The sequence below is a fragment of the Crocodylus porosus genome, unplaced genomic scaffold (genome assembly GCF_001723895.1).
Source record: "Crocodylus porosus isolate Cpor-Errol unplaced genomic scaffold, CroPor_comp1, whole genome shotgun sequence".
Taxonomy (NCBI): Eukaryota; Metazoa; Chordata; order Crocodylia; family Crocodylidae; genus Crocodylus; species Crocodylus porosus.
The window spans coordinates 17,322,006-17,343,058 of record NW_017728921.1 but is presented as its reverse complement, the minus strand read 5'-3'; the positions used below and the strand labels follow the sequence as shown (position 1 = coordinate 17,343,058).

Below are 21,053 nucleotides of genomic sequence, written 5' to 3'. Positions count from 1 at the left end.
ATTCATACAACTGTGTGTATAAGTTCTGGTCTTGGAATTTCACTCATTTAAAAAAAGTTTAAGATATTTTAAATAAAGGACTATATTGTTCTGTTTATAAATCAACACCACAGTTTTGATTCCATTTTTAGAAAAATGTCTGTTCCTTTGAATATAAGTGGATAACTACAGAAAGTCCTTGAGCTGCTATTGCCCTTACCAAATCCCACAGGAGAATCAAATAACCAAAGAAAGGACCCAAAGCTTTAAATGCACTTAAAAAATTGCCCATCTTTTGTATCAAAAATAGTGTTGCCCAAGGCTTACTGTAATGTCATCACCAGCTTAACATTCCATGACCACACATGGATATAACTCCCACTGGACATTCAGGTTTTTCCCTGTGCTCTGCTTTGAATGGTGCAGTTTCTAATCTGCTCATCTACAAAGCAGCTCTTGCAGAATGAAACTACTAAAAACTTAATGGATCTAAAGGTACCAGAAATTTCAGTAGACCATAGGGATCAAGGAGTTGCAAGGAGCTCAGCTCATATAAGTTTTTTAAAAGGTAGAAGTGTTCCTTTGGAGTTTTCTCCTGTGTGCAGCTGCAGATGTAGTAGTCTGAGGCAAGGTTTGTGTTAGCAACATTGATTGCAGCACAAAGAGCAGTGCTGTTTTGTTGCTTTTGGGATTGAGGATAGCAGTGGTTTAAAAAACGGGTGGGTGGAGTGGGGTGGAGAACGTTTTGTGATTGGCATCCAGCCAGCCTGGGGGTCAGGCAGGCCATGAGGAAGAATTCCTTGCTCATTATCCTCTTATTCCTAGCCCTCTCCTTGCTGCTTCTTCCTTTGCTGGCCAGCGTGCAATGCACCAGTATGTTGCATTGGTGCCAGAGCAGCCCCCACTTAGGGCTAGTCATTATGGCCCTTAAGGCTGTTATGCAAGGGTTATATGCTCTGTATAATCATACGGTATTGTTCTGAATATAGGTCAATCCTGTGTATAAGCCTATTGCATTTTTAGAGTTTTTTGAAGTGAAAAGAGGCTGACACAATCAGAACAATACTGTACTTTCTCTAACAGTGTAATGAGTTCCAAGACAGTTTGTGGGTAAATTGTAACATATTTCTAGAGGAGACAATTTAGCAATATAAAGTAAACACTGTTAGAACTGCATGCATTTTTTATGAAACAGCTTCTGACATACAAACAGTACATCTGCCTGTAGAAGAAATTCTGTTATATCTGTGGCTTAAAAATTCTAAGAGTGGCAAATCATGATGGGGGGGGTGTGCATATTAACATACCATTAACTTAAATTTGCAGCAACTCCTGGTAAGAGCAACAGTTGCACCAGAACTATTTCCACTGGAATATTTTGTATACAAGTACTTGGATGACATCTTTTGTAACAGCAGCAGCCCCTTAAGAGCAACATAGTACTGGAGCACCAGCATGTAGCCTACTAATAAGTATTGACTAATAAAAAATAAGGTCTCTAAAGACTAAATCCTAGGAGGAAGTGATGCTTGAAGCTCCTCTTGAAGATATGAGTGTGTTTTTGATTCAGTGTTGTGGGTAAATCAACACACTGGACAGTTGTTATGAAAATAGAGCAAGGGTATTAGAATTGGAATACTGTGATGTATTTATCCAGGGTTATGGGAAAATTTTGGTTTTCATGTCTGAGAAATACTATGTGGCCATGTAGCTGTGGGTTTCGTTTAAAGAGGGCAGCTAATACTGCACACTTGCATTGAATCTGTACCCTGTTTATGTGCAAATAATAACTTTTCTAATTTACTTATAGTATGAGAAGGGCAGATCACTGTACTAAGCTTTCATTTCATAGTGGTATCAATTGCCTTTCAGACTGAAGGATCTAGCAAAGAAATCTCTAGCTGAACTTGCAATACTTAAACTTGAATACAACCATTACTTCCACTGAACAAAGGGAATGTTGAAAAATGTTCCAAGGCCCTTCCCTAACCAGAAGGCATTCCCTGAGCCAAATATCAAAGCCCCGTTGCAAACAATGATTCTATAGGAACCCCTTAGAGAGAGACTATAGGAGTCTTATATAATGGAAAGTATTAGGTGGCTTAAGTACAGGGACATTATCAGTGCCTCCCTCAGATTACATTTGGCTTTTAGAGATTCCCCTGATTCTTGCATTCCCCACCTCTCAGGCTGAGGGCCTTTCCCCGCCCCCCCCAAGTCTCCTGTGTCATGCCCAAGGATTATGGCAGTTAGGGGAAACAACAGCTTTTTAAAGCTTTTGTGACTTCCCCCTTTCCAGACAGATTTGGAATAGGGCTGTGTGGAATAGGAAGCTCTCCATCCCTCCTCATTCTCTTCCCCTTGTCACCTTCCCTTTTTCCTCCCCACCCCACCTTTCAAAGGAAGGGAGGGCAGAAAGTTTCTGTAAGCCCTTTTCTTATGATCCACTTGCACATCCCTTCTGACCACTCAGAAGTGATTGAGTGTTCAGTTCTCTTGGAGTCCCTGGGTATTTGAAGAGGATTTTCATCCAGTTTTCTCTTACCACCCTCTGTTTGGAAAATCTAAAAATATTGAGGGTAGCTGCTTGGGCTGCTGGGAGTTCCTGTGGGAAGCAGGAGAAAGGAATGCAAAGTGCAGAGCTGGATTCAGCAGCCAGTCATGAGGTTCCTCATTGTGCTTAACCTCCTTTCATCTTTTTCCAAATCTGGGTTTCTTGCCTCCCTAGTCAACAATATAGACATCTGTCTCCTCCCCTCTTCCTGCCTGTGGTGGAACTTCCATCTACACCTTCCTATCCTGCCTCCTTTCACCCTGCTGGCTCCCTGTTCTCCATTGGCAGGATCCTGGTTCTTCTCTTAACCGGTTCCCTTGATTTTGCAGTTGGCGGTGGTGCAAGTTTATTGCTTTCTCCCTCTTCCCTTCAGGAGTACCTGCTTCATGCACAAACTGTGTGGTTTCCTTTTTGTGGGGAGTAGGTTGGGAGATACAGGTGCTTCTCTCAGTCCTACCTTGACCAACATACTGAACCTTTTCAGGTAGCTGTTGCTGCCCTGGCTTCTGATGTAGGAATGTAGCTAGATAGGAATTCAAGCTGGACAAAGAAAAACAGTTTCCTTTAAGAAGCAGCTATTGGTTGCTTGGTGCTTCTAGCCTGCAAGGAGGAGCTAAGCCAGTGAATGAAACCATGCTGCAAAGGAATTCTCTAGCTTGAAATCTAGTAACATTAAAAAAAAAAAGAGTTGGATAGGGGTTTAGGTCATAAACCTGCTCTCAAGTTGTCCAGCCAGTGTGCTCTTACAGTTGCATGTTCCTGTTTGTTTTTCAATATTTTTCTTACCTTTCTTGCTGTGTGATAAAATGCTAGGAAGAGGGGGATCTGGCTAGTAGGAAACAGGGACACTAACTATAGACTTAGTGGTATAAGAAGTCAAATGTACAAAACAAAATGAAAATAAAATTGCTCTTTTTTCCCCTCAGGAGCAGCAGGTTGCTGGGGTCACTTCTTATATGTCACTTGTACAATTGGAGGTACAATTTTTTTTCAGACAGAAATATTAATTTTAAGTTGGCAAGGGGTGACCTTTTTTGGACTGGCAAGCTTTATGCCAGAAGCAAGCCAAACATTGTTTAGTCGGTTGTGATTTAGTGCATTAAAAAACCTGCCATACAAAAAACTAGAACTTTTGGTTCCAAAATTATCCCTTTCATTAGACCAACTGGAAAATGGCAAGAAAACTGTCCTTTTCTGCAAGCTTTCGGGATCAAAGTCCCTTCATCAAAGGACTTTGATCCCGAAAGCTTGCAGAAAAGGACAATTTTCTTGCCATTTTCCAGTTGGTCTAATGAAAGGGATAATTTTGGAACCAAGAGTTCTAGTTTTTTGTATGTCTTTTTGTCTCAGACCAACACGGCTACCAAGTACACCTCTAAAAAAAACAAAACAAAAAAAACAAAAAAAACCTGAGCTTTTTTCTGCCCAGTGTTTAACCCAGAAGACCTAGTTTTTTCAGAGTGAGAATTGGGTCTGTTTTCCATGTAGATAGAACCTGAGGCTTTTGCTGGAGGACTACGTTTTTTGTTGAGTCTGCATAATTCTTTTGTGACATGAAATGGAGCTGTAATTGATATACTGCACCTGCATGTTGTATAGTCTTGTGCTTGTGCATGTTTGCTGGTTTGGATGGGGTTTGATGTTTACTAAAAGGATATGGAAACAATAACACACACACAGCTTCCTTTGGTGTTGGTAAGACGCACCTGAAAGGAGAAGAGTCCGCTTATTGCATCCTGTCTCCTATTTGGTGTGTGGAGCTGTGATGGTTCTGTTTTAGTGCTTAAGTTCCCATAACATTGGGCTTCTATGCTGTGCCCAGTTATACATGCTAAAGAATAACTGTATTGCATAGCAAAACCTACGCAGTTGTCCTGTGGACAAGGCCATAAATCACCAGGGTACAAACTGGCTAGAAGTCAGTCCTTGATTTCACTTTACATATTTTCCTCGCATCTAATTTTAATTTCTGCAAGGTGAATTCGTCTTATGTTCCTCCTCAGATTTTCTTGGAATGTAGAGTTCAAAAGCAAAGCAGCAAGGATTCTGTTGAAAAAGTTTCTGCTCATGTCCCATGTACAGAAAACCTATAATGAGTTTATGCTGGCTAGCTTTATTTTAAAACAATATCCATTTACAATCCTTGTTCTGTGGCTTTTTTTATTTTTTAAATTCAGTTTCAAGGAAAATTAGCTTTTTATTTTTTAAAGCAGCAAAGTTTGAACATGAACAGCTGCCCAGTTACTGGTTTCTCTCTGCAACAATTTGAAATACCTGCCAGTTAAATTACAGTACCAGCTTGGAAACGAGACCAAAGTGTGTTATTTACAAGCAGCTAGAGCATGGTTTATCCTAAGGCAGGCAGCCAGGCAAATGTTCCTGTCACTTGTCTGGAATGCTAAATATTAGCTGCAGTTAGAGGGTGCTTGCAGCAGCCAGGGGCCTGAAATTTTTGGCCAAACAAGGAGTAAGGAAATGTAGGGTCAGATACAGGCGTTACATTTCTTTGTGGAGAGTCACCACTATGGATCACTAAGGGCTGGAGTCAGTGCATCTGTGTGTAGCTCTGGCCATGCTCTATCTTGTCTGTTGCCTGCCTTTGCTCATGCCTGGAGAGCTGTAGTAGAATGTGCAGAAGACTGCAAAACCTGCTCTGCATAGTTGTCTTTCCCACTCTGCCTTCTTGAGCAGGTGGGGCTCATATTTCAGTCTTCATTTGCCTGTTTTGATGTCTTTAGATGAATAAATTAGATGCACGTGGAGGATTTTGACTCAGGAAATTTACGCAGATATGAGATGAAAGTGTAATGGGATTACCCCAAAACACACAGGCACCCCTTTCATGTCTAGGGAGCTGAGCTGTTATCTTTCGTTTTGTGCTCGGTATTTATAATCTATTTTGTGGTCATTAAAACTTCCATAAAGCACTTAATATACTTGCTGCAATTGAGTGATTATTTTCTGCTATGTTTGCTGGTATTTTGAAATGGCTAAGCTATTTTTCCTTAATATTCAGTGCCTTTTAGCTATCTAGAACTGTTCTTCAAATTATTAAACATTTCAGGTCCATACGGAGAACATGTAGCATCTTGTTTATTAGACAGAGAAATCTCTCTCACTTCTTTGGCATAAAAGACCACTTGGTCATTTTCCCCAAGGTTTTATTTTTAATAGCTGTATTGAACAGAGTAATCTAAAGGATAAATGACCACAACAAAACTAAAAATCAATTTAAAATCCTCTTGTTGGGCTCTTGGTAGATGCCCTTTTCCTCCTTGGACTTCTAAAATGAAATATTTAATTGATACATAAACAGTCACTGAAAGAATTTGGTGTTGGCAGGGCAGGCTGACCATACTGGTTTGCAGCACTGATATGTACCTTCCTATTGGGCAAACCATTTTTAAAACATTATTTTTGGAGTGGCACTTGTGGTTGATGTAAAAAACGTAGGACTTATCTGTTTCTGTTTTCACTGGGGCACTGAGCACAGTGCTGAACAAGACTGTTTCTCATGTTTTGCAGTGTGTGCGCTATTGGAAGAGAAAAATCTGGAAAGGGGCTCAGGTTAGAATGAATAGTCACATTCTGGTTGTAGTGACTTTGTTTTTTCCCTGTTGCAAATGGTAATTTGTGATTTTTGGCTTGTTTTAGTCCTCCATTTTGTTGGGATTCATACTCTGTTTTGTAGTTCGTATATTTACTCAGATGGCATTGAAAAATACACTTTGAGCAACTTTAGGTAATAACAGTGTTTTTCTGTAACTCCACTTTGGACTTAGGTCCTTCCCCTCTGTGTTCAGAGTACTTTGCTTATTACTAATCTGCACTGAATTCTGGTGAATATCTAAAATACATTTAAAAAATGGGTAAGTAGAAATTTGTTTTTTTAATTCCTTCATCAGAATGGGATGTTGCAAGTTTTGATCATTACACGATAATAGCAAAGTGCCTGAAGGTCCTGTCCTTAATACTCTCTGAACCTCATTAATATTGAATTCCTACCTAAGTTGTTGCCTTTGGATATTTACAGAATGACAGTGATGTTTATATTATAAAATGATTTTCAAGGAGATCAACTATCATGTTTAAACAGTAGTGCTGCATTGAGATGTGTTATGTGCAACTTCAAACTGTTGGCCTAAAAATTATTTAATTACAGTAAATATTTCTCTACCTGTTGTTAGTTCAAATATTAAGTAATCAAAATCATTATTTTTTAGGTATATGTTGTTTTAGTAGGATTGGAGTGTTGTTTTCAGGGGCGACGCGTAGGGGGTGGATGTGGTGGTACACCCCCTGCAAAAAGCCCGCCACCTGATTGCCAACACTGCTAGTGGTGGCGCAGTTCATGACTCTGCCACCCACATTGCCAGCAGCGCCTGTGGGTGGTCGCCAACCTCTGGTTGGTGCTCACCAGCCCCTGCTGTCGACAGTGTTGGCAGCACCTGCAGGAGCTCCCAGCTTACCACTGCCAGGCTCCCACCACCACCACCACAGCCGTGCTCCCCCAGCCATTGGGGTCATGCACCGTTCATGGTTGTTTTAACGTCACTTGTTTTATGCAATTTTTCAGTAATTTGTTATTGGAAAGGGCTTCTGTAGTTGCAGGTCATTAAAACATTATTATAAAACTATTTTTATATTAAATATTTAAGAAACTTTTGTAGTAGCACCCAGTGGCCCAAAACAGGTCTGGGGCCCTATTGGGATATGCACCAAATGAATGTAGAGATTGGCACAGTCTTTTCCATTTTAAAAAGCTTTATATTTTAAAAAAAGTATGAAGATAATATCATGTATATTTTTTAGATGAGAAAATAAGGTTCAGTTTCTCTCCAAATACTATAGAAATATTTAGTTACATTACTTTGGCGACCTGGTAGCTGTTCTTGGAGCATAAGCTGGTCATTTTTTAATGAAAACTGCTGTGGTGTGTTTTCTGCGATCCATCATGATTAAGAAGCACACAACTTGGATAGATACCATCTCTTGTGATCATTGATCTCATTGGACTTGATCCTTTGTACATTGAAGCCAGTGGCAAAGTTTCCATTAACCTTTAATGGTGCAGGATCGGAGCCATAATTCTGATACAGGAAGTCTAGACTTGCATTCTATGAAAATGTAGTTTCAGCAGCTGTATTTGTTGGCCTAACTGTAAATACATTTTGTGTACTAAGTTATGTATTTGTATACAAATTCCAAACCCCAAAAACATATTAACTTGGGTGGAGCATAAAGGGAAACATGCAGTTTTGGGGATGTAAACCTTCGTGTTACTTGAATTTTGAGACTGTTCTAAGATCAACAGTTATTATTGATAGATTGTCAGGGACCATTCAAGGATTATCTTGTGAGTTTCTTTGTTTTGAAATCTTTCAACTTGTAGATCATTCTTAGGAAGGGCTAGCAGCAGTAAAATCCAAGCCTTTGCCTCATAAGTGTACCAGCGGCATATTTACATTAGTCATTGAGATGTACTTTCTTTGTCCTACCTCCATTAAGAATACTCTAAGTTTCATTAGAGTAGTGGGATGCTGACAGGATAAGCCAGTCATAAAGCCGTAAGTGCCGGTTTACTGGATGTTGGATTGTAAAGCTAATGAGGGTGTATGGTTTTTCATTAACTTCACCCTTAGTTTAATACCCTGTGCCTCCTGTATCAACTCCTTTTTTGGTAGCTTCGTGAATGCATCTAGATATGTAACAAAGTGGGCAATTTTAAACTAATTTGAACAGTTTGCTTTACAAATAAATGTGCTGGATTTGCTTATCTGAGGAGCAGTACCAGAAGTTGGAATGATCAGGCATAGTTATTAACTATTTGTATGATCTCTAAGCATTTGTTTTCCTTTGGTATTTCTAGATTTAGTTCACAGTGAACTCAGGCAAAGCACATGTATGTTCCCATGGTACAATAAACAAAATGATAAACTATTCATATTGTAATACAAAAACTTGATTGAAGAAAATTTTTCCACAGCTTTGCATTTTATTTGTGCCATAGGTTTTCCATAGTGGAATCATATGCCACTTTTGCTTTATATGAAAGAAGAGTCTTTGTCTTTGTCTCAAGTGAGAAATATATAGTTAATACTTAGTCATTTTTTAAATAGTTTCAAATTGCTACTTGATAACTGATGCTAGTGTAGGTGTGATAACTTGGCCCAAGCTGTGAACACTTACTAAAGTGTAGGGTTTAAACCAGCCTGAGGACCTGGCAGGGTTCCTGTATTTCAGTGTACTTTGACTGTTTGTTCAATTTAGTTTCTGTGCCTCCACCTAAGAGTTTGCAGGCAGCTGCAGCAATCATTTTTTTAAATGTGAAGCTGAGCATACTTAGAACCCCTCAGTATTTTAACAAGGTGTAAAAGTTACTGCATGAAAGATATGTCCTTTTCATCTGTGACCTGAAGAAGAATGTATTGCATTCAAAAGCTTGTCTAAGTCTGTCCCACTAATACAGTTGGTATCATAGGTATCACCCACAAAAATCCTCGCCTCTCACATGTCCCTTTGAAACGTTTATATTTTTATTAGGGCTGTGTGAAGCTTTGGTCCCTGATTCGATTCAGTGGAAATTTGGCCTGATTTGGTGGCCAAATCTCCAAATCAAATCAAAGGACCCTTTAATCCCTCTGAATCAATTTGGAAAGATTCGCAGATTCAGATATAAAGACAGCTTTAAATGTTTTTTCTACATTCCTCTAGGTGGCAGAGGCCCATGATTGCTGCAATGCTGGGGCGCATGGAGTGTCCCCAGCACACTTGGCAGCAGACCTGGACATGGACCAGAAACACTTCTGGTCCACTTCCGGGGCTGCCAGGAAAGTGTGCTGGGGGAGCCCCCTGCACCCTCCCAGCTTGGTGACTGGTGCCTCCTGGGTCTGGGGGAGCACCCAAGGTACCCCCATGGCCATTCATTGGGGCATGGGGGTGCCCATGGAAGTATTTCTGGTCCACTTCCAGGTTTACTGCCGAGCATGTGGAGGGTCCCTTTGCACTCCTGTGGGACGTTCCATGCGCCCCAGCACTGCAGCGTTCATGAGCTGCGCTGCTACCTCAAGGTATGTAGAAAAAACTTTTGAAGCTGTGTCTGTCTGAATCACTGGTTCTCCGAATTGGCATCAAATCTTCAGATTCAGATTTGGCCGAATCGAATAGGGGGCAGTGATCTTTATCAATGAATTGAATCGCTGTCCCAGATTCCGGCTGCATCTGAATCAGATTGGGCCCTCTTCGCACACCTCTACTTCTTATATTCATATGTGTTCTGAAAGGGCTGTTATCATGACATAATTCTCTTTGTAACACCAAACTTTTTGAATTTCTTGAGTGACTCTGTTTGAAATTTGGTAGTTAGTAAGCTTAATTTTGCCTTTTTAATTTATTCAGAACTGGCCAAGCAAAAATATTCCAAGTGCTAGCATGGGGAAGAGTCTTGCTAAAATCAAATGTTAAATGTTAGGGTACAAGGAGACTTGAGGTTGTTATAAGCAACTAATTCATTTTAAATTTGTACTTACTTTCATAGCCAACATAAATTTTCATGGAAATGAGAGTAGACTTCAGTCTGTAGAGTAGTTCATCTGCTAATAATTGTCCATATTTAAGTTGGAGAATTACTTTTGTCTTTCCAGGTCTTTAGATTTTAATGGCTGTAAACAATACATAAAAGAAAGAAGAGTGTGTTTTTAGGGTTTTTTTAAAAAAGGCTGTGAAGGTACGGAGCTGGTTAAACTGGATTAGTAACCTCGATCACTGTATCTTTACATAACATTCCTCCATACCTTGAGTTGTCCAAAGGTACTCTTGTATTTAAAATACCATTTTCCAGAAGGGCAGACAACTAACCTAGTTCTATCTTACCTATCACCTGGAAGATGATAGGCCACTGATGAACCTGAATGCTTTGTTGCCCCATTTTCTATTTGAGTTTTAGTACTGGGAGCAGAAGTTTTCTTTTCCTTGTTATCTCTTATGCAGACTTTGGAAAATAGCTGTTTTCTCCCACAAACCTCATTGCTGTAAGAGCATGAACATTTGCTTGTTTTGTTGTCCTTCGGCTCTAGCTGCCATGAGGTATGACTCTACTTGTTCAGCCCTTCACTTATTTTCAACTTTGGGTTGTCAGTCCTTATGAATAACAGCAGTGTTTGCCTCTGCTGCTCATCTCCCAGCCAAATAAAATTTGCATTATATTCATGGGTTTAACTCTCTCTTCACATTAACAGTCTGCAGATGCTTGGGAAAACTATTTCCTACATGTGCTTGTTCAACAGTAAACTTGCACTCCTGATTTTAAAGTAGTCATTCAGAGACCTACATCCCATTTCTTTTGTGTTTTTTATTTACATTTTCTCTTTTTCCTCCCTCCCTTCCCCCTTTTCCTAGATTTGTTTGTAAATGCATCACAAACAGGCAGCCCAGAATGAAGAAAGCAAGCAGGAGTGTTGGCTCAGTGCCCAAAGTGCCTGGAATAAATAAAACTCAAACAGTTGAAAAAGTGAAACCAGAAAACGGCTCCTCAGTGTCTGCAGTAACAAAAATCTCAAAAACTGGGACATCAACCTCTCTGTTGAAGGTAATGTTTAGCAGAGTGCTTTGATTTCTTTGGACAATAAAGGATTTAGAAGTCTAGGATTTTAATATGAAATGTGAAGTAGGGAAGAAGTAAGATCCGCGATCTCTGAATGATAGAAAAGGAATTTAGGTAGTTACACAGGAGACAACAGCAGGTTACAAATATGGTATTCATTAAATTTTGTTTCTCCTAAAATACTAGGGTGGAAGGCAGCACATCTTGTGTAGCTCAGTTTTTTACTCCTCTGCGAATGGTGCTTTCCAGTGAACACCATTAATCACACTTAGCCAGACGACGCCATATGCTGCTCTTGAATTACCTCCTCTGACCTGACTTGAATAGCAGAGGTGGCGTCTGATAGGAACTGTGTTCTGCATGTAAAGTTCCACTTCCTGTTTTTGAAGACAGATACTTGATACTTAATTGAGGAGGCTGCCTTTGTGGTGTTCCCTAACATTGGTGACCAATGTCAGACTTAAGTGGCCACATTGTCTTTGCAGTCTTTCCCATGTCCTTCTCATGTAGTGTAAAGAATAGAACTCTAGCTCAACATGTATGTGCTCCTCTGAGGTACTGGATCCAAGTTAAAAAGTCAGAAGTTTCTCCCTGAGTATTAGCAAACAGGGCAACAGGTCTTCAAACACATGAGCACATCCCAGGGCATCTGCTATTCAAGCGGTTTAATACTGGGAGTTGCAGTCACTGAACAGAGGGCAAGCAGGTGACATTCAAGTCAGATATTTTCTCTGATTGTCATAAGAGGGGCCTCTCCATAATTGCTATATTTATTTGGCCCTTTTTGCTTACAAGTTTCCCTCACCAACCATGGCGGTTAGGTTCCTGAATGTTCCCATGGCTGGCAAAATTTGGCAGGGCTGGAGGAGCAGGGGTTGTGGGTGTGGGTGAGGGGCACCAGCAAGGCTGTGGGGGCTGTAGCGGGGAATGGGAAGGAAGAGGCATGAGCAGGGCCAGGAGGGTCATGGCGGGTATTTTCAGACTGTACCCCTGCCTTCTCTGAAGTGTGGATACCCATAACCATGGTTGATGAAACCGTGGTTGGCAAGGGAAACCTATACACAGTTTTCTCTTAACAGCAGCACTTCTGCTGGTAGTGCTGAGTGTAGAAGTAGAATATAATGGCAATTATATGCATTTTAGGCATGGTAAGAAAGTGCTTAAATAGCAACTAAGTGTCATTGCAACTTTGTTATAGCTAGGTTATAGCTAGGTTTTAGCTACATCATCCTATAACCCACATGGAATTACTGTCAAGCCAGTTGTGTGTCAGGTGTTTCCATCTGTAGCAGTTAAAAGGCTATAGTTTGTACATTTACTAGTACAGTACTGACAATTTACATCTACATTTATTGGTTTGAGAGACAATAATTGTGCTGTTTTAAAAGAAATGTTTTTATGTCCTTTCTTCGTAGTGATTTTTCTATGAAGTCTCTGGCATATTGCCCTCTCCGATTTTGTTGTTTGAACTGATAAGTTTATGGAAGGATGGCATAATAGGATAAGGAATGTTGGTGTTTATAATATGTGGAATCCTGTATTTGCATTCTTCTGTTGGGGTACAGGGGAAACTCAGTGTGGTAGGTATTGGATAATTCACCTGCTTCAAGGCTTTTGCTGGTTGCCTGCAAGGGGACAGGAAGGAATTTTTTTCTTCAGAAATGTTCCTTGCTTTTGGGGGCTTCCCTTCCTGCCCCTCCCTTTGGAAGGCTTGGGGTATTGGCCATAGCTAAGGCTGGGATTTGACTAGCGTGCACTAATAGTGTCTGCTTGCCAGTGCTCATAAAACTCTGAGGTTCCTGGCTGAATAGTCATGCTTTTCTGCTCAAGGTTGAACTATTCATCAGATTGGTGTCAGGAAGGAATTTTCCCCCAGGTCAGATTTGTAAGGGCTATGTATGTTTTGCCTTTCTCTGTAGTTTGGGCATGGTCCTTTTTGGAGGATCTTCTGAGCATACATTAGCCAACTACTTCCCTGTCATTGTTATCACTGCCACCATCTCTTCTGCTTTTACCCACAACATATTATAGTGTCCATGGTGTTTTGGGTATTGTGGCCTGTAGTTGTACATGAGAGTTTGAAGAGACAATTTTGAAGATTCCTTTTGGGTAAATGATTATGCGCAAGCAAAGGAGATTGGACATAATGGACAGGAGACCAGTTCCAGTTCTTTGTTTCAGAAAATGTCATCTTGAACTTTAAAGTTCTGTTGTAAAACAACAAATGTATTAATTGTATCATGTATATTGCTGGGCAGAAAGTACATGCAGAGCTAGGATTGAGAGCATATCTATAATTTAGACTAGAATATATTACTCAGATATGATAATTATCCTCAAAACAAGCCTTTATACAGACCAAGGAAATTCTGAGTTCAACCTAAATTATAAAATGGCACTTCTGCCTTTTGCCTGTACAAAAAATTAATGCAAACCTGGTAAAGAATGGAAATGCACAAAGCACTGTGACAACCTTGATTCCAACCTGTAGTGACGACATGCAGTTAACCAGAAAATTGTGATTTGTTTCCTTTTAAACCCTTCTGAAATATCACTACAGGCCAGTGTTAAGGTTGTCTTTAAATGCAGCTATGCCCTTTTTCCATAGAACCTTTGCCATATTTGTTGCAGAATTTGGAGGGTATGTAGTGAGTGAGGTGGGACTCGGGGGAAGAGACAGTTATTTTAGACAGTTGAATGCCATCCCAGCCATACTGTGTGCATCTACACTTGAGTTTTACTGTGCATTAGACTAATTTAATATGCAGTAAAGCATCACCATCTATATGTGCGCCGCAATTAGTACACAATAGATTAATTTACTGTGGTGTGGGATAGTCCCATCAGACACGGGTACTATCCTACATCATAGTAAATTACTGCACTTAAATACATGTGTAGACAGTGATGGGATTAGTTTACTATGGCTCAATTTGAGCTGGAGCATATTCAGTTGCATTACTTGCACATGTAGATGAGCCCACTGTTCCTTTTTCTGCCACAGAGTAGTTGAGGCTGAGGAAGTCTGTTGTCACTGGTGGCTACCACTTCTCTACTTTTTTGGCAGCAGGGAAGGTTTAGGTTTGGACATTTATCGTCTTATTTGCAGACAGCACTGAGAATGGTTGCTGTACTGAACATAAACCAAGCAGAAAACTGAGCACCAGCTGTTTTTGTTCTCTAATGTTCTGTAAGTTTTACAAGACATTCTCAGCAAAATTAAGCTCTAAAAATTGCCAGGTTCTCTGAAAAATAGGACTTGAGCATCTTAGGCTGGACACTCAGGATTATGGTATGCCTCACATAGGCCTTAGCTCCTTCAGTAAAATGAGAATAATGCTGCTACTTACCAAAGGCTTGCTGCAGAGATTCATATGAAATATTCAGCTGCTAAAATGATAAGCGCCATAGAAAATCCAATATAGAAATCAATATTTCTGTATTCAAAGTAGAAGTTGAATGATGTGTAGCAAATAACATATGGAACAATACATTGAACAGTGAGGGTAAAATTAAATAGTGTATAATTGCTCATTCAGTGAGCACTGCATATCCTGTCCATAGTATAATATAAGGGGTTCCTGGAGAAAAAATGGAATGTGTTCATGTAATAGCTTTGTGTTGCCAATGGATACGAAGTCCAAAATATGGCTGCACAATCTTCCTTCATTTTCAGTGCTTGACTTCACATATAGAAAAGCTACCTAAAAATGCAGTATACTTATACTTAGGATAAATAAAGCAATTATAGTATGTGCAGGATCTGAGGGAACTGTCTCTCTTTTTATTTACCCACTGGAATTAACTGGTTTCTTCAGAGATCAACCCAGCTATCAACTTATAAAGTTCAATGAGTATGTCGTATAAAAGTCCTTGTTTTTCATGCAATGTTCCTTCCTTTAAAAAGAAAAAGAAGGGAGCAAGGGGGAGAAAGAGAGGGAGCGAGATTGCTACAAGTATTGTTAAACCAAGAGAAAAACTAACCATTGGCCAATTCTGTTTTTTAATCTTATGAAATAGTTTCACAAGATGGCATCCTAAGCCAAAATTACAGTATTTAATGACTTCCAAGTTAGACTAGAAGCAGTTTGTGGGCAAAGCAGAAGAGGGATGGCTGTCTTGAATTCTTTTGTTTTTCTAAGGCTTTGCATGTCTAATATTATCATAACTAGCTGAAACCCACAAAACATTTGTGATTGATTTTTTTTTTTTTTTTTTTTAATTGCAAAAGTATTTCTTTAAATACCGGATTTCTAGTTATACTTTGAATGAATACTGTAATGGACTCAAAACTTCTCACCCTTGAAAGGCATCTTTCTCGCTGCCCTCCTGCTGCCTTCCCCAGGCAGCCAGCCTGTTCCCGGGTGGTTCCAGGCAGCTGGAAGGCAACAGGGATGGTGCCACGAGATCCTGGAAGTCCACCAAGCCTGAACATCTGCGAGCACACCTGGGCTTCCAGTGCCCTGTGCACCATTGGATCCGGCAGGTGCTGTCTATGAGCTGGGGCTGCACCCGCACAGCTAACACCCCTCCTGCTTGAGTGGACAGGCTCCAGGGTGGTGGTGGGAGCTGCTGGCGGACCCTGAGCTGTGGGGGACCCAGGTGCCTTCCTCTACAGAGGCAGTGCCCCCTGGGTAGCTTCCACCGTCTGGCACCCCACTCAGGCAGTCCTGGGGGGCACTGTTGCTGCGAAGGGTCTTCTGTAGCTCAGGGCCCACTGGCAGCTCACCTCTTCCCCCACCCCCCCAGCTGCAGAAAAGGCAGGCAGGCTCTTCAGGAAGAAAAAAAAAAAGGATCAGGCCCCTCGCTGTTTTTTTTTTGTTTGGTTGGTTGGTTTTTTTTTCCTCCTTCGGTGGAGCCTGCTGTGCTTGTCCAGAGCACTCTGATTGGCTGTTTTAGTAAGCACTGTGATTGGCTGCCAAGATAACCAATCAGAGTGCTCTGGACTGAAAGAATAAGCCTATTATTATTATTATTATTAGTAGTAGTATTATTAGTATTATTATAGATATGTCTGTTTTGCTTACTGCAGAGCTGTTTTTTTTCCATCCAAGCTGAATCACACCATGGGGGTAGAGTTCTCACAACTTGACCTATTTGGTTCAGTAGCATGGGGTTATACCATTCGTATAAATAGTTATAATTGACTTAATTTACTTGTCCTTTTAACAAGATGGAAATATGGAGAACTGGCAGTCTGTTTGAACCGTTATATTTCGCTGCACAATTTCACTGTCAGTTTTGGTAAGAAAATATCAAAAGATGAGTAACTTGTTCAGTGTGTCCTTGTAAATTATTTTATTTTGTGGGAATAGTATTGTGTAGAGTTATTCTGAAGTAGATTAGACATGAAGTCTTGGAGCTGGTATGCTACAATTTGATGTTTTTTTTAGTTAAAGTTTGTATCTTAAGGAGCTTTTGGATGCAGTCAGCTTTTCCTGACGGTGTTTCAGAACTCCACACTTGATATGCTTTTCATGATCCTCATATCATAATATCCTCCTTCATTAGTAAATGGAAGCATTTCTCATGAAATGTCTCATGAAATAGTCATGGAGAAATGAGAGAAAAGTAAGGTGTTCCTCCCGCTCTAACACTTTTTAGATTTTGATTGTTTTACTTCTGCTGTGCTTTTAGGAGCCCTTTTAGAATGTCATGATGTTCCTGTCTTGATTCAGGGATAAACTGTATACCTTAATTGTAGAAGATTTTATACCTACTCTCCTTTGGCATCACATACAACAAGCACAACACTATATATTTCTTCTGAGCTCAATTCAGTTTTTATAACTAGTTTTCTAAATAAAAAGCATAACTTGTGTAAACCTTTGACCATTCCCAAGATCCATTGCAGGTGACCACCATTACTGTGAAACTGTTGAAGGGGAAAATGCATTGAATAATAAAGACTCTGGGGGACAGGCTAGCTTTTAACTAAAACTACATGTATGCCTTTTTTTTTAAAAACAAAAAGCATATCCAAATATAAAAGATTATAAAAATTAACATATTTATTTCCAACTTTAGATGGTGAGGATTTGATGATTCTGTTCCTCCACTACTTATCTAGTCTTACTTATGCCTTTTTTTGCTTCCAGACAAAAAGTAATGATGACCTTTTAGCTGGGATGGCTGGTGGTGGGGTGACTGTGACTAATGGTGTGAAAACAAAGAAGAGCACCTGCACATCTACAGTGCCTTCAGCTTCAGGGACCACCATGAATAATCTGGAGAATAAACCCAAGACTGTTACAGGTAAAAAGAAATACTGACCTTTATGGATTTTTTTCTTGGTTTTAGTTTCTTCTGATATGAAAATATTGAAAGAACTTTTGTGTAGAGAGGATACAATATGGTCAACAAGGCCAAAGCCAAATAAAAGACACCCTGCATTTTGCTCATAACTCTGGTTATCTGTTTATATGAATACTGTATTTTCTTGCCTACGCTGTGTCCCAAATAAAACATGCACCGTGTTCTTGAAGGCAATTTTTTTTAATTGTTACAGAATCATGGCTGGCTGTGGCAGAGTAAGTCTTCTTGGAAACATAAAGTGTTCAGAAAGTGTGACACCAGGAAGTTCCTGGTGTCTGCTGCCTGATTCAAACTGTTTCTTAGAATGCCATGCTTGCTGGAGAACTTACTCTGTCACACATGGTTATTCCCTGGGCTCTTACAAGGGCAGTAGCAAGACTGTCAGTTCTTTATTATAAGTAATTATTTATATACTTGAAGTATTTTTGTATATCACAAGTCTTATTGAGATACTACAGGTAGTTCACTTATTGCTTCATGTACAAGCTACAGTGCTCAGTCAATAGTTATGGCTGTGAAAGGGTTAACACAAGAGTCTGCCATATTGGCAGCTGCAAGACTTTCCAGCGAAGAAAACAGCTTCCCTGCTTAAAACATGCATCCCAATTTTGGGGGGCATGTGCTGCTAAAAATATCCACTTCAGGAGGCATTAAGGAGTGAATATCTTTAGTAAAACATTGTGTAAGGCTGTAGCATTGCCTGTTTCTGCATGGGAAGGTGTGAAGTTCTCTAACATTTATCAGAACCAGTGGAAATATATCTACTGGTGTTCTTTGGATTCTATATAGTTTACAAAAATGCAAGTCTACTTGCAGTTAGGCAGTGATAATATGGCTCTCTACTTCAACATTTTCTGATAAGAGTGAGAATATTTAAGTACTCAGATGCATTTCATTCTTGGGGATCCAAATATACAAGTACTCAAATTAATACTTTTCCCTTGAGGAAAAGTGAGATGTCAGTCTATGTATATTTATTCCGTTTCTGTACAGTTTATTAGTAACTTGGAGATTTGGTTTTTTGCCTGTTGCAAGCACTGTGTTCCAATTTTGATTTTGAAAGGGGATGTTAAAGTACTGACAGGAGCAGCTAATGATGATTTAAAAATACAGTTGCCAAGATTTCTGAGGCATTCAGGGGAGTTTGAACATTATGAATGATGTGAATGTTGTTATTCAGGTTCAGGTGTGTAGCTTGGCAACATACATAGTTTAATATGATTTTTTTTTTTTTACTTTTTTGGTTAAATTAATATTCTTAACTTTTTAAATTATATAGGTACAACTTCCACAACCAAGCGTAGCGCCTCATCTGGAAATAAGGAATCTAGCTCTTCTAGAGAGAGAATACGTGATCGTTCCCGTCTAAACCAGAGCAAAAAGCTGCCTTCAATGGGGCAGGGGTCTAATGATACAGTACTGGCAAAACGCTCACGAAGTCGTACTAATCCAGAATCTGATGTTCGTATGAGCAAGTCAAAGTCGGACAATCAGATCAGTGACAAAGCTGCTTTAGAAGCTAAAGTGAAAGATCTTCTGACTCTAGCAAAAACTAAAGATGTAGAGATTTTACACTTAAAGAATGAGCTCAGAGATATGCGTGCTCAACTGGGCCTTAATGAAGATCAGTGTGAGACTGATGAAAAGACTGAGGAAAAAGAGGCCATTGTTGTTCACCAGCCAACTGATGTAGAGTCTACATTGCTACAGTTACAAGAACAAAACACTGCCATCCGAGAAGAGCTCAATCAGTTGAAGAATGAGAATCGAATGCTAAAGGACCGATTAAATGCTTTGGGCTTTTCTTTGGAGCAAAGGCTGGATAACTCTGAAAAACTTTTTGGTTACCCTTCCTTGAGCCCAGAAATTGCAACTAGTAACCACAGCGATGGCGGTGGTACTCTTACATCTTCAGTGGAAGGTTCTGCTCCTGGATCAATGGAAGACTTGTTGAGTCAGGATGAAAACACTTTGATGGATAATCAACACAGTAACTCCATGGATAACTTAGACAGTGAATGTAGTGAAGTTTATCAGCCACTTACATCAAGTGATGATGCCTTAGATGCTCCCTCATCTTCAGAGTCTGAAGGTGTGCCAAGCATAGAAAGGTCTAGGAAAGGAAGCAGTGGTAATGCCAGTGAAGTGTCTGTAGCTTGTCTAACAGAACGAATACACCAGATGGAAGAGAACCAACATAGTACAGCTGAGGAGCTTCAAGCAACTCTTCAGGAGCTTGCAGATTTACAACAAATAACTCAAGAACTGAATAGTGAAAATGAAAGACTCGGAGAAGAAAAGGTAATCCTTATGGAGTCCTTATGCCAACAAAGTGACAAGCTAGAGCACTTCAGTCGACAGATTGAGTATTTTCGTTCCCTCTTAGATGAGCACCACATCTCTTATGTTATTGACGAAGATATGAAGAGTGGACGCTACATGGAGTTAGAGCAACGTTACATGGACCTTGCAGAGAATGCCCGTTTTGAACGAGAGCAATTGCTGGGTGTTCAGCAGCATCTGAGCAACACTCTCAAGATGGCAGAACAAGATAATAAGGAAGCCCAAGAAATGATAGGTGCGCTAAAGGAACGCAACCACCACATGGAGCGAATTGTTGAGTCGGAGCAAAAAACCAAGACTGCACTAGCAGCCAACTTGGATGAGTATAAAGCTACAGTAGCCAGTGATCAGATTGAGATGAACAGGCTAAAAGCTCAGTTAGAGCATGAAAAACAAAAAGTGGCTGAGTTGTACTCCATACACAACTCTGGGGATAAATCAGATATACAAGATTTGCTGGAGAGTGTCAGGCTGGATAAGGAAAAAGCAGAAACCTTGGCCAGTGGTCTACAGGAAGAGCTGGCACACACTCGCAATGATGCCAATCGATTGCAGGATGCTATTGCTAAGGTAGTGCTTTATAAAACTGGTTTTGGGATGCAGTTTTTCAAAGCAGTTGTTTCTTGGGAGAATGTGATAAGTTATAAGTGTTACCAGAATATGCCTACGTTCAAATAGACTGTTTTGTATCTTCCCATTTTCCTGACCTCTCTGCTGCCCAAAAAAAAAGTATATCTTTTTTTTAATTAGGTTTTCTATAGATATTGGTCAGAGCATAGATAAAAATCAGTATCTTAAAAGAGTTGTTTTTTTAATTGAAGTAGAATTTTTCTTCAGAAAAAGGAAATCTATTTGACATTACAACAGCTTGCATTAAGGCATAAACTTAATATAATCTATTAAAATAATATTCAGGTAGTTCGTGTTTGTTGCCAAAGTTTTACAGAATGTTGCACCATTGAATTAGGTGAAGTCATTGGCCAAGGATCTAGAACCAGAGTTTGCTGAAGTAACGTCAGCTTTTGATGGGTGTAGTCCTGTCTGTAGGTTCAGAGGGGGAATATTTTTCTCACTTCAGTTTGTTCAGTTTGGTAACTGGTTCATTTAAAGTTGAAAAAGCAGAAACGCTTATCTTCCTCGTCTAATTTGTGAATAGTAACTCAGTGCTAAGGACATGGTAACCAGAACCAGTTAGCTTGTTTCAGTGATGACAGAAAATACTTCCATTGTTCAAAAAATAACTTACGTGTAAGTGGGAGC

At 39.9% G+C, this 21,053-nt stretch overlaps 1 protein-coding gene across 2 annotated transcripts in view; it reads left to right on the top strand.

The window, feature by feature from the left end:
- SPECC1L (sperm antigen with calponin homology and coiled-coil domains 1 like) overlaps positions 1–21,053 on the top strand; it is a 112,648-nt gene that overhangs the window by 10,617 nt on the left and 80,978 nt on the right. For both annotated transcript variants that reach the window (XM_019539155.1, XM_019539156.1), the window contains exons 3-5: positions 10,931–11,120; positions 17,234–17,390; positions 18,730–20,363. In XM_019539155.1, the coding sequence (XP_019394700.1) occupies positions 10,968–11,120; positions 17,234–17,390; positions 18,730–20,363 (1,944 nt within the window). In that variant the 5' untranslated portion in view covers positions 10,931–10,967. The remainder of the gene's footprint in view (positions 1–10,930; positions 11,121–17,233; positions 17,391–18,729; positions 20,364–21,053) is intronic.